The 18,988-nt window shown below is 32.2% G+C and overlaps 2 protein-coding genes across 7 annotated transcripts in view; both read right to left on the reverse strand.

Annotated features, from left to right (window-relative positions):
• Positions 1 to 18,988, reverse strand: part of DCAF17 (DDB1 and CUL4 associated factor 17) — a 318,055-nt gene that overhangs the window by 85,818 nt on the left and 213,249 nt on the right. The gene's annotated exons all lie outside the window — the stretch shown is intronic.
• DYNC1I2 (dynein cytoplasmic 1 intermediate chain 2) overlaps positions 1 to 18,988 on the reverse strand; it is a 54,680-nt gene that overhangs the window by 28,780 nt on the left and 6,912 nt on the right. For 3 of the 6 annotated variants that reach the window (XM_031026488.2, XM_031026491.2, XM_031026487.2), the window contains exons 4-6: positions 13,243 to 13,333; positions 8,041 to 8,100; positions 5,756 to 5,871 (exon numbers count right to left, since the gene is read on the reverse strand). In XM_031026488.2, the coding sequence (XP_030882348.1) occupies positions 5,756 to 5,871; positions 8,041 to 8,100; positions 13,243 to 13,333 (267 nt within the window). Of the gene's footprint in view, positions 1 to 5,755; positions 5,872 to 8,040; positions 8,101 to 12,097; positions 12,138 to 13,242; positions 13,334 to 18,988 lie in introns of all 6 variants that reach the window. The other 3 variants (XM_006731789.3, XM_006731786.3, XM_081814186.1) reach the window with 2 other exon arrangements.

Here is an 18,988-nt window from a genome sequence, read left to right on the forward strand (position 1 = left end):
ACTTGTCACTTTCACCTTCGATCAGTAAAGATAAGAAAAATTATATTTAGCACTATGAAAGAACAAAGCTGTTTATTCATTTATCTTAAACAATTACTATAAAATATTATCCTGATGTAGATATACCAATAAATAAGTTAATTAAACCACGCTATCCTTTAACGAAGTGTTTTTCAAACTACTGGTCTAACTAAACCAATGAATTTAGCATATTATGGTCATTTGTCATTTAAAAATGAAATATAACAAGAGAAGGGGAGGTGCTATTTAATAAAACTTTTGTTTCGGTTATACATCTGTATCCATGCTTGTACTGTATTACACTATAAACTGAATTTTTTATCATAGGTTAGTACTATAAAAGCACAAAAATGCTGCTTCAGTGGCAGCATGAGAGAGAAAGCTCACCTTAAAATCAGACTTGGTTTAGAATCTTAGCTACACCAGTTATGTGACCCTTGATAAACTATCTCTGAGTTTTACCTTCTTCATGTGTAAATAGAACCTATAGTTAACTCTTATAGTTTTGGTGAGAGGATTAGAGATTAAATGTAAAGTGCTTCACACTGTACCTGATATGTGAGCACTCCTTGTGGTTAAAATTTTCAGCTATTAATTTAAACAAAGTTTGAAGAACCATTACAAACGAATAGCTAAAATAATATATTTGAAAGATGTTAACAGGTTCAATTTTGTTCAAAGCATTCAGAGGGATACATAGAACACAAAATAACACATTTGTATCTACATAGTTTGTCAACATGGAACTCAAGAAGGCTTTAAGGAGAATCTATAACGGTTTCATTTATGGATATAAGAGCAAATAAAGACTAGGATATGATATAGTCATATTAAAACCAAGAACTAAGACTAATCATACTTTTTCACCCAATTTCATCAATAATTATACTGTAGCATTAACATTTGAAAATAACCTATTCCTAGTAGTTACTTCCAGAGTAAATGCATGACAATAAACAATGCAAGTAAGCAAAATCATTCTCCTTAGTAGATAAAAGCAATTAATTCCTTCGCCAAATACTATGTTCTTACTACATGCCAGGCACTATTCAACCAGGCAGGCATTACAGCAATGAAGAAGAAACAGTCTCTATACCCAGAGAAAATCTGGCAAAGAAGCTAAAGTTTGGTAATGCTAAAAGCCTTGCCCCAAATAATTTAAAACTGGAAAGAATAGAGTTTATCTTGTGCTTCTGGATCATCAGCTTATCTAACAAATCATGATCTTTCACATTTTTAATTACTTACAAAATAAAAATAGGGAAAAGAATTTTTTTAAAAATGCCAGTCTTATACAGCTATACACCCAAATTAGTTCAATGGCACTAAGTTACATGTTAATATTTAAACATTTACACACATCTCAAAATAAGCAATTAAAAATGCACATTTCAAATAGGATATAAAATCATATGTGTATATATATATTTATGTGTGTATATATACAGAGAATTTTTGAAAAAATACATTCTAGAAAACTGGAAACAAAATATTAACAGTGGTTATTACACAATGGAATCATGACATTTCCTTTATATCCTTTCTGTATTTTTTAGTTGAAGTATAATTGTCACAAATATCCTATTAGTTTTAGGTATACATCATAGAGATTTGGTATTTTTATACATGACAAAATGACCCTAACAATACATCTAGTTATATGTCACCATATAAAGTTATTGTAATATTATTGAATATATTCCTTATGCTGTACATTATATCCTCATGACTTATTTATTTTATAACTGGAAGTCTGTACCTCTTAATCCCCTTCACCTATTTCACCCACCCCCAATGTCTGCCCCCTCTCTGGTAACAACCAAGAGTTTGTTTCCTATACCTATGAATCTTGTTTCTGTTTTGCTTGGTTTTTTTTTTGGTTGTTTTTTAGACTCTACATACAGGTGAAACATACAGTATTTGTCTTTCTCTATCTGACTTATTTCACTTAGCATAATACCCTCTAGATCCATCCATGTTGTCACACATGGCAATATTTTATTCTTTTTATGGCTGAGTAATATTCCATCTCCTTTACCCATTCATCTATCTACGGACACTTAGGCTGCTTCCATATCTTCAACTATTGGTCGAAGATTGTTTTCTTCAGATAAATATCCAGAAGTGGAATTGCTGGATTGTATGGTGATTCCATTTTAATTTTTTGAGGAACCTCCATACTCTTTTCTAAAGTGGCTGTGCCAATTTACATTCCCACTAACAGTGTACAAGGGTTCCCTTTTCTCTACATCACCAAATCTTGTTATTTTTTGTCTTTTTGATACTACCCAATCTGACAGGTATGAGGTTAATATCTCACTATAGTTTTGACTTGCATGTCCCTGATGACTAATGATTTTGAGCATCTTTTCATATGTCTATTGACCATCTGTAGGCCTTCTTTGGAAAGATATCTATTCAAATCCTCTGCCCATCTTTTAATTGGGTTGTTTTTTTGATATTGTCTAAGTTCTTCATATATTCTGGATATTAACCCCTTCTCAGGTGTATGATTTGCCAAGTTCTTCTCCCATTCAACAGATTGCCTTTTAGTTTGGTGGATGGTTTCGCAAAAGCTTTTTAGTTTAATGTAATCCCATCTGTTTATTTTAGCCTTTGGTGCCCTTGCCTGAGGAAACTGGTCTAAAAAAATATGTATGGCTAAGGCCGATGTCAAAGAGCTTACTGCTTATGTTTTCTTCCAGGAGTTTTATGGTTTCAGGTCTTACATTGAAATCTTTAATCCATTTTGAATTTATTTTTGTATATGATGGAAGATAGTGGCCTAGTTTCATTCTCTGTATTTTCTAAATTCTCCATGATATACTACTCTAATAATTAGAAAAAAATTATTTTTAAAAAAAGGAATTCTTCACTTAAACTGAATAGGATAGGCCTTACCCCAAATAGCTTCAGAATGCTTTACATTTCAAACAATCCAAAATGCATTGCATAAGTATGATGGAATAACTAAAAATAAATCTCCAAGTTATTAGATGAAGAAAACCAGCCTAATATATTTTTTAAATGAGTCACTGCACCCTCATTTTGGCTATTTTACTCACTTTTTTGAGTTAACATATATAATAATGTAGCTTCAGAAAGACAGACATTAAAATACTTGAATATACTGATTAATAAAATATTATTTTCCAGAAATTATGGAATCCTGCAGTATTCTCCATACTGTTAATTCAACACTTCATCTTTCCTTTTTTTCGTGTAAGTTGCTTATGTCTCATGATTACCATCAGTGACTTTTTTTCTAGTTAAGATGAGGATTTTCCTCCTGTGAAAGCTATTTTACCAATCAATGGAGCAAGTAGGAATGAAAAAAATGTATCCACAGAAATGAACATTCACATGATCAAGTAAAAAAAAGAACCTGGATAAAAATGTTACCCTGATTTCCTCAAATTTTTTGAAGTGTAATAGTATGTATGATAATGTCAACTCTTTTTGGGGAACAAGATGAAAGTAAACAGAAAAGTTTAAGGTATTTATTTCACTTCCATCCTTAATGGACAGGGAAAGGAGAGTTGTTAAAAAGTACATAGACTGTAAATAGGTATAATCCTAATTTCTTTTGAGGTATATATAAACATGAAAATTTAAAGATTTTCTTTGGTAACAGCTAAAGGTTTCAAGGATTCTTTTGGGGGTGCGGGAGGGACAGAGAGAGAGAGGGAGAGAGAATCTCAACCAGACTCCATGCTGGGACATGGGCTCGATCGCACAACCCTGAGATCATGACTTGAGCCAAAATCAAGAGTTGGATGCTTAACCAACTGAGCCACCCAGGCACTCCAAGGATTTTTTTTTCTCCTTTTTGCTTACCTGTATTTTCTGGGCTTTCTGAAATGAATATTGTTTTTGATTCCCCTTAATGGAGAAAGGTGGTAATGAAACTCAAATTTTAAAAATAAATTAATTTAAATATTTGATAAACAAAGTTTTAATGTTTGATATTCCATAATTAAACAGGAATAAATTTTCCTGGCCAAAGAGAAAAAAGATTCCTTATGCACAGACTGCTAAAAGGAATTTTTATTATTGGACCACAGTGCAAAATATCAACAACTCTAAAATCCATAGCTCATTTGGTGATAAACCTTGACATGACTAGAGGTAAAGCTATTTATAACCATTATTTATCTTACTTAGTTTGAATATTCATATCTTCTGCTGCTAAAGTATTCATGCCCAAGTTGCTTCTGGAGTGTTTACTTACAGTACATAGACTTTACTAGTAACTTTTCTAAAATCTGACAAATTCTGAATTCAAATACATATGTGGCTTCAAAGGTTTCAGGTAAGGAACTATGGACCTGTATTAGGGCTATTATGTAAATCTCTTTTATGTGTGACATAAATTTATTAGCCTAACTGGAAAAAACAAGAACTATCATATTAACTTTATGCTTGAATCATTATCTGATGAGATTTTAAAAATTAGTCCCCAGGGCGCCTGGGTGGCTCAGTCGGTTAGGCTTCTGCCTTCAGCACAGGTCATGATCCCAGGGTCCTGGGATCGAGCCCCACATTGGGCTCCTTGCTCAGTTGAGGAGTGTGCTTCTCCCTTTCCCTCTCCCTTTGCCCCTCTCTCCAATGGTGCTCTCTCTCTCTCTCAAATAAATAAATAAAATCTTAAGAAAAAAAATTAAAATAAAAATAAAAATTAGTCCCCAATGTAAAAATGGTAACTCCTGGTTTAAGAATCAAAAGACTTGGGGTGCCTGGGTGGCTCAGTCATTAAGCATCTTCCTTCAGCTCAGGTCATAATCTCAGGGTCCTGGGATCAAGCCCCACATCGGGCTCCCTGCTCAGCGGGAAGCCTGCTTCTCCCTCTCTCCCACTCCCCCTGCTTGTGTTCCCTCTCTTGCTGTGTCTCTCTCTGTCAAATAAATAAATAAAATCTTAAAAAAAAAAAAAAGAATCAAAAGACTCCTGGGGTGTCTGGGTGGCTCAGTCAGTTAAGTGGCCAACTCTTGATTTCAGCTCCGGTTATGATCTCAGGGTCCTGGAATCGAGCCTCACGTCAGGGTCTGCATTCAGCAGGGAAACTGCTTGAGGATTCTCTCTCTCCCTTGCCCTATGCCCCTGCTCCTCCTCCTCTCTCTCTCTCTCTAAAATAAATAAATAAATCTTAAAAAAAAAAAAAAGAATAAAAAGACTCGACATTCAATATAATGTCTGTGTATACATCTCTCTATTACACACAAATTAAAGGCTGCTTATGAAATCAACATAATAGAGCCCTTAGATCATAAAAGCAAAAGTTTTATAATTAGGTCTAGATGTGTTCATTAATATGGATAACAACGACAGTATATCAGAATATCATATGCTCTAAAGAAAATAATTTACATGGTTTCATTTACTGTGTGATACATTCTTTTAGGAAGGATTGTGCTCAGTGACAGAGAAATAGATCATTCCTAAGCTTTTCTGATTCTAAAGCATCACATATCAATGACAAAATGAAGATTAAAAACTTAAGCTTATGTTAACAAAATTAAAAACCATATATACAGTTTATACTTCTATTAACTTCTAAAAGAAAAAGGTTTAAAACTCTAAGAAACAAATACATCAATACAGAAACCTTAAAGCATTAGTTTTAGGATGTTTCCCTTAGAAAATATGCCAAAAAACAAAAAAGAAAGAGAAAAAAAAGAATCTATTTATTCAATATGGGAATTTAATGATCATCATATTAAGGATAGATATTCACCTTCTTTGGGTTGAGCCATAACTGGAGTCTGAGTTTCCTTTGTATATGTGACGATTTCTCGAGGAGGAAAGTCAACTTGTGTAATTTTAGCCATTCCAAGTTTAATAGGTCCTCGTCTAAATAAAGTGAAGACAAATGTTTTTAAATACAACAAATGAGACATTTTAACTACATCAAACCATGTTTTTTGGAAAATTAAGAATTAAACATTGTGTATCTAACATTGTAATTTAAATCCCTGTTTTATTCAAGAAAGTTTAGATGAACAATGAATTGGCTTTATTTTAACAAAAGAATTTAGAAGATAGCAAAAACAAAAGATATTTCTGAATCATTCAAGATGTTTGTTTTTCACTTTAAAAAGGCAAATAATTTAGTTTCTTAGAGCAAATGTGTGGGTAATAATAGACTAGGAGGATAGGAATTTCAGAGTGGACTACTAAATATGGTTGGTTATGAGAACTCTTCTTAGAAGGGATATTGATTTCAAACTTTTTTGAAGAGGCAGATACATGGATCTCAGACCACGTTTAGTTTCCTTCACCATTAGGATACTTAAACTTTAAGAATGAAAAATAAGTTTCTGTTGAAAACCTTTTTTCTACTTATACTTTGCAGAAATTGAGAATCATACAGTCAATTTAGATTTTAAGATGAAATATTTAAACTTTTAAATCTCTAATCTCTAAATGGTCAGTACTGTCCTTGATTCATATACGGACAAACTACAATGCAGATATTCTACACCTGGATTAAAGCAACAGATATTTTGAATACAATAAAACTTATATTAAAGTCACTTCTGTTTTAAATAGAGGGAATACATTCTTTTTTGACAAACAGAAGAAGAGAATTATAGCTGAGGAAAATGGATCAAAAGAAAAATATCTTTTATTAGATATATGGAGGATCTTTTCTTGATTTATTAGATATCTAAATGCTCAATCAAATAATACAGTATGCTTACAAGCTCCCAAAGAAGTTCTCAATTATAAGACTGTCTTAAAAGGATATCTAATAAAAGCATTGCTGTAACTTTAGAATATCAAGCAGGATACCTGAAATATATACATATATGTAATAATAACTATTTTCTTATAAAACATTTTCAAAATCCTATACAAAAAAGTATAATAAAATTAGTACACTAAATGGGTTAGTTTTCTCTAAGGTCCCAAATGTGGGCTATAATAAATTTTTAATGTGTTTTCCACTTTAGGAATATCTTAGCTTTAAAGAGAAAAAAAGGTGCGTAATCAAAGAATTAAATGGGAAAACTTAAGCAGATTTGAAGTAATCTTGTATTCTAAGAATAAAATTTAAAATAAGAAACACTGTATTCTGAATTTTAAGATACAAACTACTCAAAAAGTAAATCACTCACATATCTGGGAAAAAAAGGCCAAGCCAAGAACATTAAGAATAAGTTACTAACTTGGCTGCATATAGGGTCTAATTAGACAAAAATCACATTAGAACAAACAAACAAAATACTCTAAGATTTAGGGGTAGAAGGGTAGGGAGGTAATATCTCACTTATCTAAAAGCCACTTTTCCTGAGAATAAAGAAGCAACTAGGGGTGGGGGGAGTCTCAGGGCAGCCAACAGAGAAGCTTCCCGTTAATGTACAAGAAGCTCATATACTTTTCTTATGTGCCCTAATTTAAGGCTTATTTACTCTTACTTTAGACATAATTCCAAAAGGTGTTGGTCACATGATTTAGAAGGTACAAATTACCAAATTACTATCTGAGTAAGGCACAATGGCAGCAACAAACATAATTTGCATTGGAGACTAGAATAAATAAATGAGTGAATAAATGAATTAAAGAATAAATCAATAACAATCTGGGGCCATAGTGTAGATGACCAACAGCTCTGTTCCTCTTAAAAATCTTAGAAATCATCAGGAAATTTTAATATAGGAAAATAAATTAATATTTATATCAAGTAACCCAGAAAAGGTTCAATTATATGTAGAATACGTATCAGAAAAAGTCTGGGAAGTTTGTAATACAGCTTAGAAAATTTCACATCAAAAATATAGACATAATCAAAGGACTTTGGACACTTAAATGGGTAAACTTAGGGAACCTAGAAAATCAGATACATAAAATATTTCTTTCACTAACGATAGAGGATAAATGAGGTGTCACAGTAAAATATTAACTCTTTTCCTTTTCCTAACTGTATAATGTACATTAGAAACTTAAATAAAATTAGGACAATTTCACAAAGAATCAAATTAATTATAAAAGAGGGAAGGTAAAAAATCTATTCAATACCCCAAATCGGAATCTGAGTGAAGCTGAAGAACTGATGGATCTGTATCCCAATGCAGCGTCCTAAATGGTTGTAGGACAACCATGAAGCGTTAGCAAAAAAGGCCATAAGTTAGTCAAGCAAATACATTCTATGAATAGGTAAAGCTAAAATACTGTTCACAATTAAAAACCGCATGTTCTGGTTAGTAGAAAAAAACACCAGGTATCATTCAATGCTCTCGTGCATGTCATAAGCAGAAGGTGGTTAAAGATGCAAACATACAACCCAGATTAGTTAAGACAGTATTTTCAGATTACAGGAAACTAATATTGCCTAATAATGGACAAGAACAGCCAAAGCATCCAACAACACAAATAATATATTATTTTTGGATAACAAGCTAGGCTATAAAAATAGCTAAAATTTTAATTTTCTTAATTAAAAAAGCATTAGTAAAAACATCTTAGTTAACATATTATAATCTTGCCCAAAGCACTAAATGTGTGCAGTAAATTGTCATATTGGTAAAGGAAACGAATCAACACATAAGCCTTTCGGTAAGAAAACCAAAGACTATTCCACTGGGATTCAAAAAAGCTAAAGTTTCCAAAATGTGACCCCTATGTAATTTATGGGTTAAGCACTGCCTTGGGCTTACATGTCATCTGCTTTAGAAAACAACTAAAGATTTCTGTCTCTAGGAAAAAATAAATTTTCCCAGGAAAAATATTTTATGTTCAAAGGACTTAACTAAATTAACTAAACTTCTAGAGAGTATCAATTCTAAATAAATATTTGGTTGTGTTTTAGCCTTGCCTACTGGGTAAATAACTTACATAGGATCTTTTCCACTTAAGCCAAATGTTCTATGACTAGAACAAAAGGTACTTTATCACATGGGCATGCTTACAAGGTAGCAGTATATAAGATAATTATGTACTGTATGATACTCATAGTTTCTATTAAAAAGTTAAGCACAATATATTCAGTACTACTATTTTTGGTTATATATATACTCACATAAGTCATAACAAACAACTAAAACAGCTACAATATTTAAATACAACAAATGATTTCTATATTTTACCTGTCTATATAATTTATCAATAAAAACACTCAGATGAATTGAACTAGACAAATTCTTCATATTAAAAATATAAAGAAAGACTTGGGGATTTAAACAGGATTGTGTGTATGCAAAGAAAAGGTCACTTTGAAGATCTACTTTGTACTAAGCAATGAACAGCAACAAACTTAGGCTTTGTTAAATCAGAAGGGGTTCTATTAGGTGCTCTCCAACGAATGTTCTGTCCCCAGCCTTTACATTATATGAGAGGTATAGCTGTTATCAGTGACCTACAGCTCCTTGTTGAGGATGTCATTTAAGCCTAAAATTAAGCAGGGGCTCCTGGGTGGCTCAGTTGTTAAGCGTCTGCCTTCAGCTCAGGTCATGATCGCAGGATTCCTGGGATCGGGCCCGCATCGGGCTCCCTGCTTGGCAGGAAGCCTGCTTCTCCCTTTCCCACTCCCCCTGCTTGTGTTCCCCCTCTCACTGTCTCTCTCTTACTGTCAAATAAATAAATAAATAAATAAATAAATAAATAAAATCTTAAAAAAAATTTAAGCAAAATTTTACCTAAAAATATAGCCAGTACTGAAAATACATTGCACAACATACAGAATTATGTTTATTAAAGGCATCAGCAGACACATAAAGTAAAATTCCAATATAATCCAAAAGCCTGAGAGATAAACTGATCAAGAATGGGAAAAGGAAGAAACATGGATTACCCAATTGAGAAACTGTCAGCTAAATTGTAGAGATAACAGAAGTGACTGAGAAAGAGAACTAGAAACTTAATGAAATTCAACTCGAAATCTGCAGAGTTAGAGAGATATCACTTTTCATGGCCTTTTAACATTTACTCATAAATTACAACCAGGCCCAATAGAAATTTTTGGCATTCAGATATGTCTTGATACCATATTTGGTAATGTCTAATATATCTTTTCCTACTCCTTGAGTGTACTAATCTTGGACTGTCTTGCCCAGTTAACAGAGTTGAGTGTGTAGGTTCATACATCCCACACATCTTCATGTATTTTCCTGTGATATTTCTTCATATTCTCTTCATTCTTTCATTACAAACATGCCTGCTCAATTCAAGTTCATTCAGTTTCATTCTCAGATCTTAGTATACTTTTCAAAAGCCATATATTTAGAAATGCTATTATTTCACTGCCAATAGCACCAATCAATCAACAAGATTAATTATCTCTCTACTATGCAATCTGGAGATGATGTAGTAGAACTCAGTTTTTACTCTTGTTTGTATACATATATACACAAAAAAGAACATATGCAGCCTTCTTGAAAATTAATGATTAAAACCAAGTCTGTGCTCTCAAAGGAGACAATGTATGTAGTAAGATTAAAAAGATACAAGGTCATCTCATTCAAAAAGAGGAGTATTTTTTGCTCTCCTGTTAAAATAGAAGAAACTAAATTTTACATTCATTCTCTAGTAAGAACAAACCCCTGAAGATAATTTAAGTACCTGTTTTCTTGTTTTATAACTTATCATTAAAAATTTATACTTTAAACTTAAACAAACACAAGTTAGCTTGGAACTTTTCAGTACAGTGAATAATATCTTTAAATTAATGATGTAATCACTAGAATATAAGTTCCAGGAAGACAAGGACCATGAATATTTCATTTTCTGTGGTAATCTATATAGTATTTAACATTAAATTGGCAATTTGATGAATATGTGTTCTACATACAAATAAATATTTTTCTTAACAGTATTTACTCCCTGTACCAATTCACAATATTCCAATGGGTCTCTAATAAACTCTAGGCTTCCCAATGAAACTCAGAAGGACATGTTCTAATTCACATTAATTTCAAAAACCAGGTAGATGGGAGTGCCTGGATGGCTGAGTTGGTTGGGCATCCAACTATTGGTTTTGGCTCAGGTCATGATCTCAGGTGTCATGGGATCAAGCCTCATGACAGGGCTCTGCACTCTCCCTCTGACCCTTCCCCCCCACTTGCACTCCCTCTCTCCTTCTTTCTCTCTCTCAAATAAATAATCTTAAAACAAAGAACAAAGTCAAGTAGATGTTACATAGTTTTGAAAGCAAACTTGCTGATGCAACATTTAAAATAATCTTTCTACTACTCAAAATCAAGAACACAGAGTTCAAAATGAACACAGTACAATATCTACATAAAAATAATTTATAATACAAATAAATTTAATAAATATAATAATTCTTTGTTTGGGTAAATATTTGTACTACAGTAAAGCTGTAGAAGGGAAAAAAAGCCTTCTCTTGAAAACACCACTTGCTTATTAGCAGAGGAATATTAACATATTTGTACAAAAATAAAGCATGAAGTATGAAACAAATTTAGTCTTAAAAATGAGTTCAGACTAAATAAATTTAGCCTTTAATCTAGAATATATACTATTTGATAAGGTACTATTATTTCTAAAAAAAAGTTTTGATTTTTCTTAAATGATGGTTTTATTATTTACTTCCAATGACAGTACAGCTTAGATTTGCAATTTTGGTTCTATTTATAAAACAGTTTTGGAAAACACATCTCAAATCCAAACTGGTGAGACTTTTTTGCCTTCTAATTGTTAATGATAACCTGATTATTCACGAATTGATTAAAATATCGAGTTTATTATATAGCTTCCTTGCTTTTTTCTTGCCTGTCTTTTAGATACTCATTACTTATTTATAACTTCAATCAGAGGAACTTAGGCACAAAGAAGATGAGACTTCTCAAGTTTATTTCTTATTAAGAGGTATGTTAAGATGTTAAGATATTTTTCTGAGGAAGACATTTAACTTCCTGCCCAAAATAAGGATTCTGAATAAAGACTTTAACTATGTTTAATCTCATTTCAGCTGACACAAGGAGTCAAACAGTATGATGCTGTTTTTAAAAGACTTGCTGTTATTGTGTGTGTGTGTGTGTGTGTGTGTGTGTGACAAAGAGGAATAAGTAAAAGTACTTTCCCCAAGACAATCTTTGGAGAGAGGCTGAAATCTTACTGAACTTTTGGAGAGCAAATCCCAACATGTGTACAGGATCCTAAAACAAATATGAAATATAGTTTTACAAGGAAGACATGAGTATGGGAAAACTAGGCAGAAAACATTTTTTTTAAATGAGGTATAATTAACATCTAACACTATATTACTTTCAGGTGTACAAAATAATGATTTGATATTTGTATATACTGTGAAATGATCACCACAATTCTAGTTAACATGTGTCAGCATATACAGTTAACAAACGTATTTTTTTCTTGTGATAAGAACTTTTAAGATCTACTCTCTCAGCAATCTTCAAATATGCAATATAGTATTATCAACTGTAGTTGCCATGCTGTACACATTACATCCCCAGGACTTACTTATTTTATAACTAGAAGTTTGTACCTTTTGAAACTCTTCACCCATTTTGACCATTCCCTATCCCCCACCTCTGGCAACCACCAATCTGTTCTCTGTATCTATGAGCTTGGATTTCTTTGGGTTTTGGGGTATTTTTTTTTTACATTCCACACATAAGTGACATAATTCAGTATTTGTCTTTCTCTGACTTATTTCATTTAGCATAATGCCCTCAAGACAGTAAACCTTCCTGTTTCCTTAGCAGTTATCTCTATTTGATATTTTATGCACTATTATTTTCTATTTTAATTAGAACTAGTGACTCAATAGAACACAATTGAAGTGCTTACCTGAATTGTTTAGATTTTCAATTACTGAATGGACAATTAAGCACAACAGAGGTTTTACATTATTTATAAACTATTTTATACTATATTTATACTATTTTATACTATCATACACTATTTACACACTACTTACATTGTTTATATTATATTATACATACAGAACATTTACACAATAACCTGTGAAGTATGCTTAAACAGAAAAAAATTAATCTCTTTATTTTAATATAAAATAATTAGTGTGAAATCAGTTAACTATTGAGTCTAAATTAATCAAGAGGGACAGTTAAAATACTATTAAAAAAATTCCCCCAATTTAAAACAAATAATTTCTATGCCACTTAGATTTTAAAATGTTAATTTTAACATAACTATTTAGAGTTCCTCTACAGCATCAACAGCATGTAGGCACTAAATACATTCTATCATTAAACTATTAAAAGAAATTTACTGTACCTAGATCCCACTGCGCCATCTCCAGAGTCTTGGCTTCCAGCTTCACTTGGTGTGCTCACAGATTTGGAGGATGGAGACATAGGAGGAGGGACTAAATAGTGAAATAGACAGGTATCCGCTGTTACTACACGGAGAGGTTGCTCAGCTTATGACGTTTCAAAAGTAATTTAACATGAAGTAATTAACAAAAAAGAAAAAATGGCAAACCAAAAAACAAAAATACATGAATGAAAATGAATAGTAGAAAGAAGAGGAGAAAGACAAAGTTAACAATGCATGCTGAAGACTCATGCAATTTCTCTGGCAAAATGCATTTGGGTTTTATATTAAAAAAAAAGCAAGATTATGAAAAGATGCATCTTCATCCCAGCCAACACCAAATATGGGTACTTATTTTCAAAGGAGAGCATTCCTTCCCCCCACCTTTCTAGCTTCTCACTTTTAAGATCACCAGATTATAAATATTACTTGTCAAAAATCAAAACTCTGAAATATCCTTCAAAAGTCATTTACCCTTGGTTTTCTGAGATTTATTTTAAAATGTTAATTTTTGTCTAACACTTTTTATTTCAGAAATTAATGCCTTAAATGATTTCATTTTCCCCTCGGCCAATTTAGAGAAAATGACCACAGCTAAAGGAATGGCTCCTTTAAAATGTCCATTAGTTTCCAGCAATTTGGGTGAAAAATGCAAACAGGCCATAAAACAGCATGCCTTCTAGACATGATGCATAACATAAAATGATGCATGCAACTTAAACAAGGCAAGACTTATGATAACTTCCTTACCCCAGTATTCAGAAAAAACTGAAGTGTACAGACAAAGATACAGACACCCAAAATATTCTTAATCCCTTCTTATAGAAAAATACACATTTTTCATAGTATATAAAACAAACAGCAAATGCTTTCCCCTAAATCATCACTCTTAACATTATATATCAACAGTTGAATGTGCACATTTCATGCTATTACATTTGTAAAACATTTTGATTACCATTGCAGGACTATAGGAGGATCATCACTGCCATCTTCTGGTTAAATTTTACCATAAATGTCCCCAATCCCAAGTATCTTTGTAAAATAATTTTTCAGTATATAATATTAAGTAACTAACACATTTTATGTTGAGCTGCACGCCCTTCTTTTAATAGTCTACTGAAAAGAAGGTAAGTTCCTAATTATAAATGAACTAATCTAAAGAACTACGTATTTAATTAAAAATCTATGGTTTGGGGACAGTCACATTCATTGAACCCTTAAAATTATATTTAAATGTTTATACATGATACAATAAAAAAGGTAGGTTTGCTAATCTAACAAAATGTACAAGTATAGTATGATGAGTTACATCTTTTGCCTTTTCTTTTTCTTGGTAATGTAAACTCTACACTCAACGTGAGGCGTGAACTCACAACCCCGAGTCACATGCTGTACTGACTGAGCTAGCCAGGTGCCCCATGATGAATTACATCTTAAACATAGGTACAAAACTAATCATCCTTATTTTTCCAATGGCAAATTCTATTGGTAACCAATAGTAAGATTAGAAGAAAAAAAATCATAACTAGAATGTTTCCTGAGATACAGTGAGTAATTCTTGCTTAAGTTCCAAAGGACTATAAAAACTTAATTGAATGTTTCTAATTTTGTGACTACATCTCTCAGAAACAATGATAGAACCAGATCACCTTCACATAGTTCACAGGTGGATGGCACTGTGCTAGGTGCTGCGTGTACAACTCAAAGTAGCTAATTATGATTTGTACCTAAAATAAAAGAACATTAATGTCCCCTAACTTCCTTTAGGCTATATTCCTCATCTTTTTGTCTGTTTCTCAATGTGAGGCTTTCCCTAGACTAAGTCCCAACTGATGCAAGAATAAATAGTATCTTACTTGGTTAAAACTACTTTATAAAAAAATGTTACCTCAAATTCTTTATGGAAACAGATTAAACAGTAATTATATGTACATAAATACACTAACCTAGCCAATAAAAGTGTCAGAAATAAAAGTTCCCAAGATAAAAAATAAATTACAGGGGTGATGCTACCAAATTATCATAGTTTGTCAGCCAGAAGCAAGGTTAATCACCATGGCATCACATTTGTAATTCAATAAAAATCTCCATCCCAGAACTGTATCATTTCTCACAAAAGATAGTTTTCAAGCCAGTTTAGAGAAAGGACTCATTAAAGACTCAAAGTTATTATCTGGCTAACCCACTTCATCTTGCAATCATAAATAATGTATACTACAGAAGAGACAAACCTAGAAAAAGAAAATTACCATTATTGAAAAAGGAGTAATATTAACAGAAAAAAAGGGAATGGTAGTATTGTTTGGTCACTACCATATTTCAACCTAATTAGTCTAGAAAAATCAAAGATTACCGTAATTGCACAATAAGGCAATGCCACCATACTCCCAGATTCAACAAACAAGCCCAAGAACAAACAGCATGCATTCAGGGAGGTTAAAAAAACCTCTGAACTCATAGTCCCCCAAATCTCAAAAAGACTCAATTTTAGAATTCATTTGTAAAGATGATTTTAGAGTCCAAACAGCTTTGAAAATAACAAAAGCCACTACTAATTAGCTTTTGCCAAGTATCTTCAGATATAATCAGCTTAATAAGAACAGTGATTCAATCACATTACTTTTATTCCAGTTACATATATATAAAAATATGTATCATTCTATATATATTTTATATCTATAAAATAGCCTAAAACAAGGCTTTAAAAGGCACAAAATAAAAGATTTAACGTTAACACATGTGAATATTTGAATGAATTTAAACTTATTAGAAGTTTAGAGCAAAGATACTTATTTCCTTCTTTGAGAATGAGACGAGAAACATGGAGTAAATTGAAAAATCTACACCATGGCATTCACTGATCACGTAAGTAATATTGAAAGACTGTGACTCTTTAATTATCTAGAACAAAAACCCAATCAAGAAGGCCTTTCCTGCCAGCTTAGATCTTGGCCTTCCAAGGATATAAAATCAACATTGCTGCCTTTTGGCCTGCAAAGGAACACCTAGAATATTTTTAAACCAGAAAGCACCTAGGAATCCACCTAGATTTATGATTAGAATTAAGTTTGAGTTGACCACTCAGAACTACACAAACGTCTTAGAGATGAAGGATGATGCACAGCCCAATTATTTTTCAAGTAAGAAGAAAGCCTCTGGCAAGAAGGGGCTTTTGCCAGGAAGAAGAACCTAGAAAAGGTGAACAGCCAAGGAAAGTGAATGTAGGGAGTAGAAGCTGGTAGAGACAGTAAAATGGAAGGAGTGAGCTTCTGAGCTAACCCAAAGTTGTAAAGCCTCCTCTAGCTAATCTAGGATACTTAACACTCAAACATAGCCCGCACTACAATAATGCCCCCTTGTGGATACTCTTAGCCTGGAATAACAACATTTAAATAACTTTTTCATAATTTCCTCTTTTTGTCCTGAAAGGTACTGCTTTAAACCTTAACTCTCTTAAATATTAATTTCTCCCCTTCGATGGCCTCTTTCTCCTGATAATGAAGTTTAAATATCCTCCACTAATCTCTAAATGTTTCGTTTCCTTTATTCTCTTCAATGTAATTCAGAGCATCAGATAAATTTTTTAAAAGAAATTAATAAATAAAAATAAAATTCTGTGGTATTAAAATACTATAATGAACAATTTGTTAAAATTAGGCTAAACTTGAAGAAATGACTTGGTGCATGGGAAGCATTCATTCCATCTAAAAATCAGATTTACCAGTTATAAGATAAATAAGTACTAGGTATATAACATACATGAAGACTATAGTTAACACTGTTACATGATACATACGAAAATTGTTAAAAGTTGTCATCAGAAGAAGAAATTTTTTTTCCTGCTTAGTATACTGTAAGATGATGAATGTTAACTAAACCTATTGTATTTATTTTACAATATACGTAAATCAAAACATCATACAACATACCTTAAACTTACATAGTGATGTATGTCAATTATTTCTCAATAAAACTGGGAAAAAATGAGATTTAAGGTATTCAAAAGTTACAAGGAGTGTGAGGGAAATAAATGAAGCAATACTCATTTTTGACTAGCAAAGTTCTTTTGTTTTTTCCCAGTAAAAGAAAATCCAGATAATAAACTATCATACTAATCAATGTTCTGTGCCCTACTGATACAGACTCAGGCTACAGAGTACTTGACAGTGTCTGTTTTCATCTCTTTACAAGATGTTTAAAACAGTAGTTATACATCCAAAAGAGATTCACTTTATTTTTTTCAATCATCAATGCTTAAGAACTCCACATTGGATATAACATGTCTTGAAAGTTGTACCTAAATTTAACTTTCTTAAGACTGGCCACTTAGTTTAAAAAAAAAAAGCCATGCTTCTTTTATGAAATGTTCAAATGTTCAAATTTCAATTTCCACTATGTTTTTTTCTGAAATTTAAACAATCAGATTTTGGTTTTGCTTTAAAGCAGATCGCTTTTATTTGGCCTTACAAGGTAGAAAGACATACGACCTAATAATAATTGAATAAACATTTAAGTGTCTAGTCTGTGCTGGACACCAGGGATAAAAACGTGCTTTTCTCTGCTCTCAAGGATCTCTGACAAAAAGCAGTCAATTACCAAATATATAAGAATCTACCAATGATGAGAAGCTAAAAGAGATTTTATTAGCTATATCTTTTTTAAAAAACATTCTTTTCAGAATCAAAAAAAAGAAAAAAGTCTGTTTTAGGAAAAGAAGAGATTGATGTTTTTAATAAATCCTCTTGAATATTCTAGCAGTATTTTTACACTTCTATAATTTAAAAATATTTACTAAAAACATTCTGTGGTGAAAATAAAAACAAGTATCCATCCTGGGTCATGATATAAAATGTATTTTTTATTTTGGGTTACTGTCAAGAAAGTTTGGTAGACACTGCCTTCATCTGTATCCTGTATTCTTCAAGCCTAATTTAAAAAACAAAATACTGGAAAGATCTTTAGGAATCTGTCAGGGAATAGAAGAAGGTGAAAACCACACAACCCCTTTAATATGGCTACTATAACCACTATATCTATTATAATTGCCAGACAAGATATAATAAAAGGAAAAAAATTATAGGCATGATTCTCTTATGAGTATAGATGAAGAACTCCTAAACAAAATACTTGCAAATGAATTCAGCAATGCATAAGAAAAAAATCATCTCATAACTAAATTGTTTATTCCAGAATGTAAGATGCTTTTACATTAGAAAAGCTATCATTATAAATCATCAAATTAATACATTAAAAGAAAAAAAAGCATATGATCATCTCAAAATATGAAGAGACCTATGAATTTGTTGCAAATATTTTGGTAGTTTTAAAGAATGTCCAAATTCTTTGTGAATTCCAATCAACAGAAGAATGTAGTGGAACTGATGACTCCCAAGAGTAAGTCATAAAAATAATAGCTTTTTCCCAGCTGTCTTTATCTTTGGATTGCTCACTCTGAAGAACCTGACATTCTGCAAGGATACTCCAGCAGTTCTGTGGAGTGGCCCATGTGGATAGGAACTCAGGCCTTCCACCAACAACAGCCAACACCAACTTGCCAGCTATGTGAGTGAGGCACCTTGAAAGCAAATCCTAGCAGCAGGCAAGCCTTCAGATGACTGCAGCTCTGACTGACATCTTCACTTCAATGCCATGAGACACCCTGAGCCACAACCACTCAGCTAAGCCACTACCAAATTCCTGATAG

This window comes from Leptonychotes weddellii, chromosome 3 (assembly GCF_054177405.1).
Source record: "Leptonychotes weddellii isolate Sample4059 chromosome 3, ASM5417740v2, whole genome shotgun sequence".
Classification (NCBI taxonomy): domain Eukaryota; kingdom Metazoa; phylum Chordata; class Mammalia; order Carnivora; family Phocidae; genus Leptonychotes; species Leptonychotes weddellii.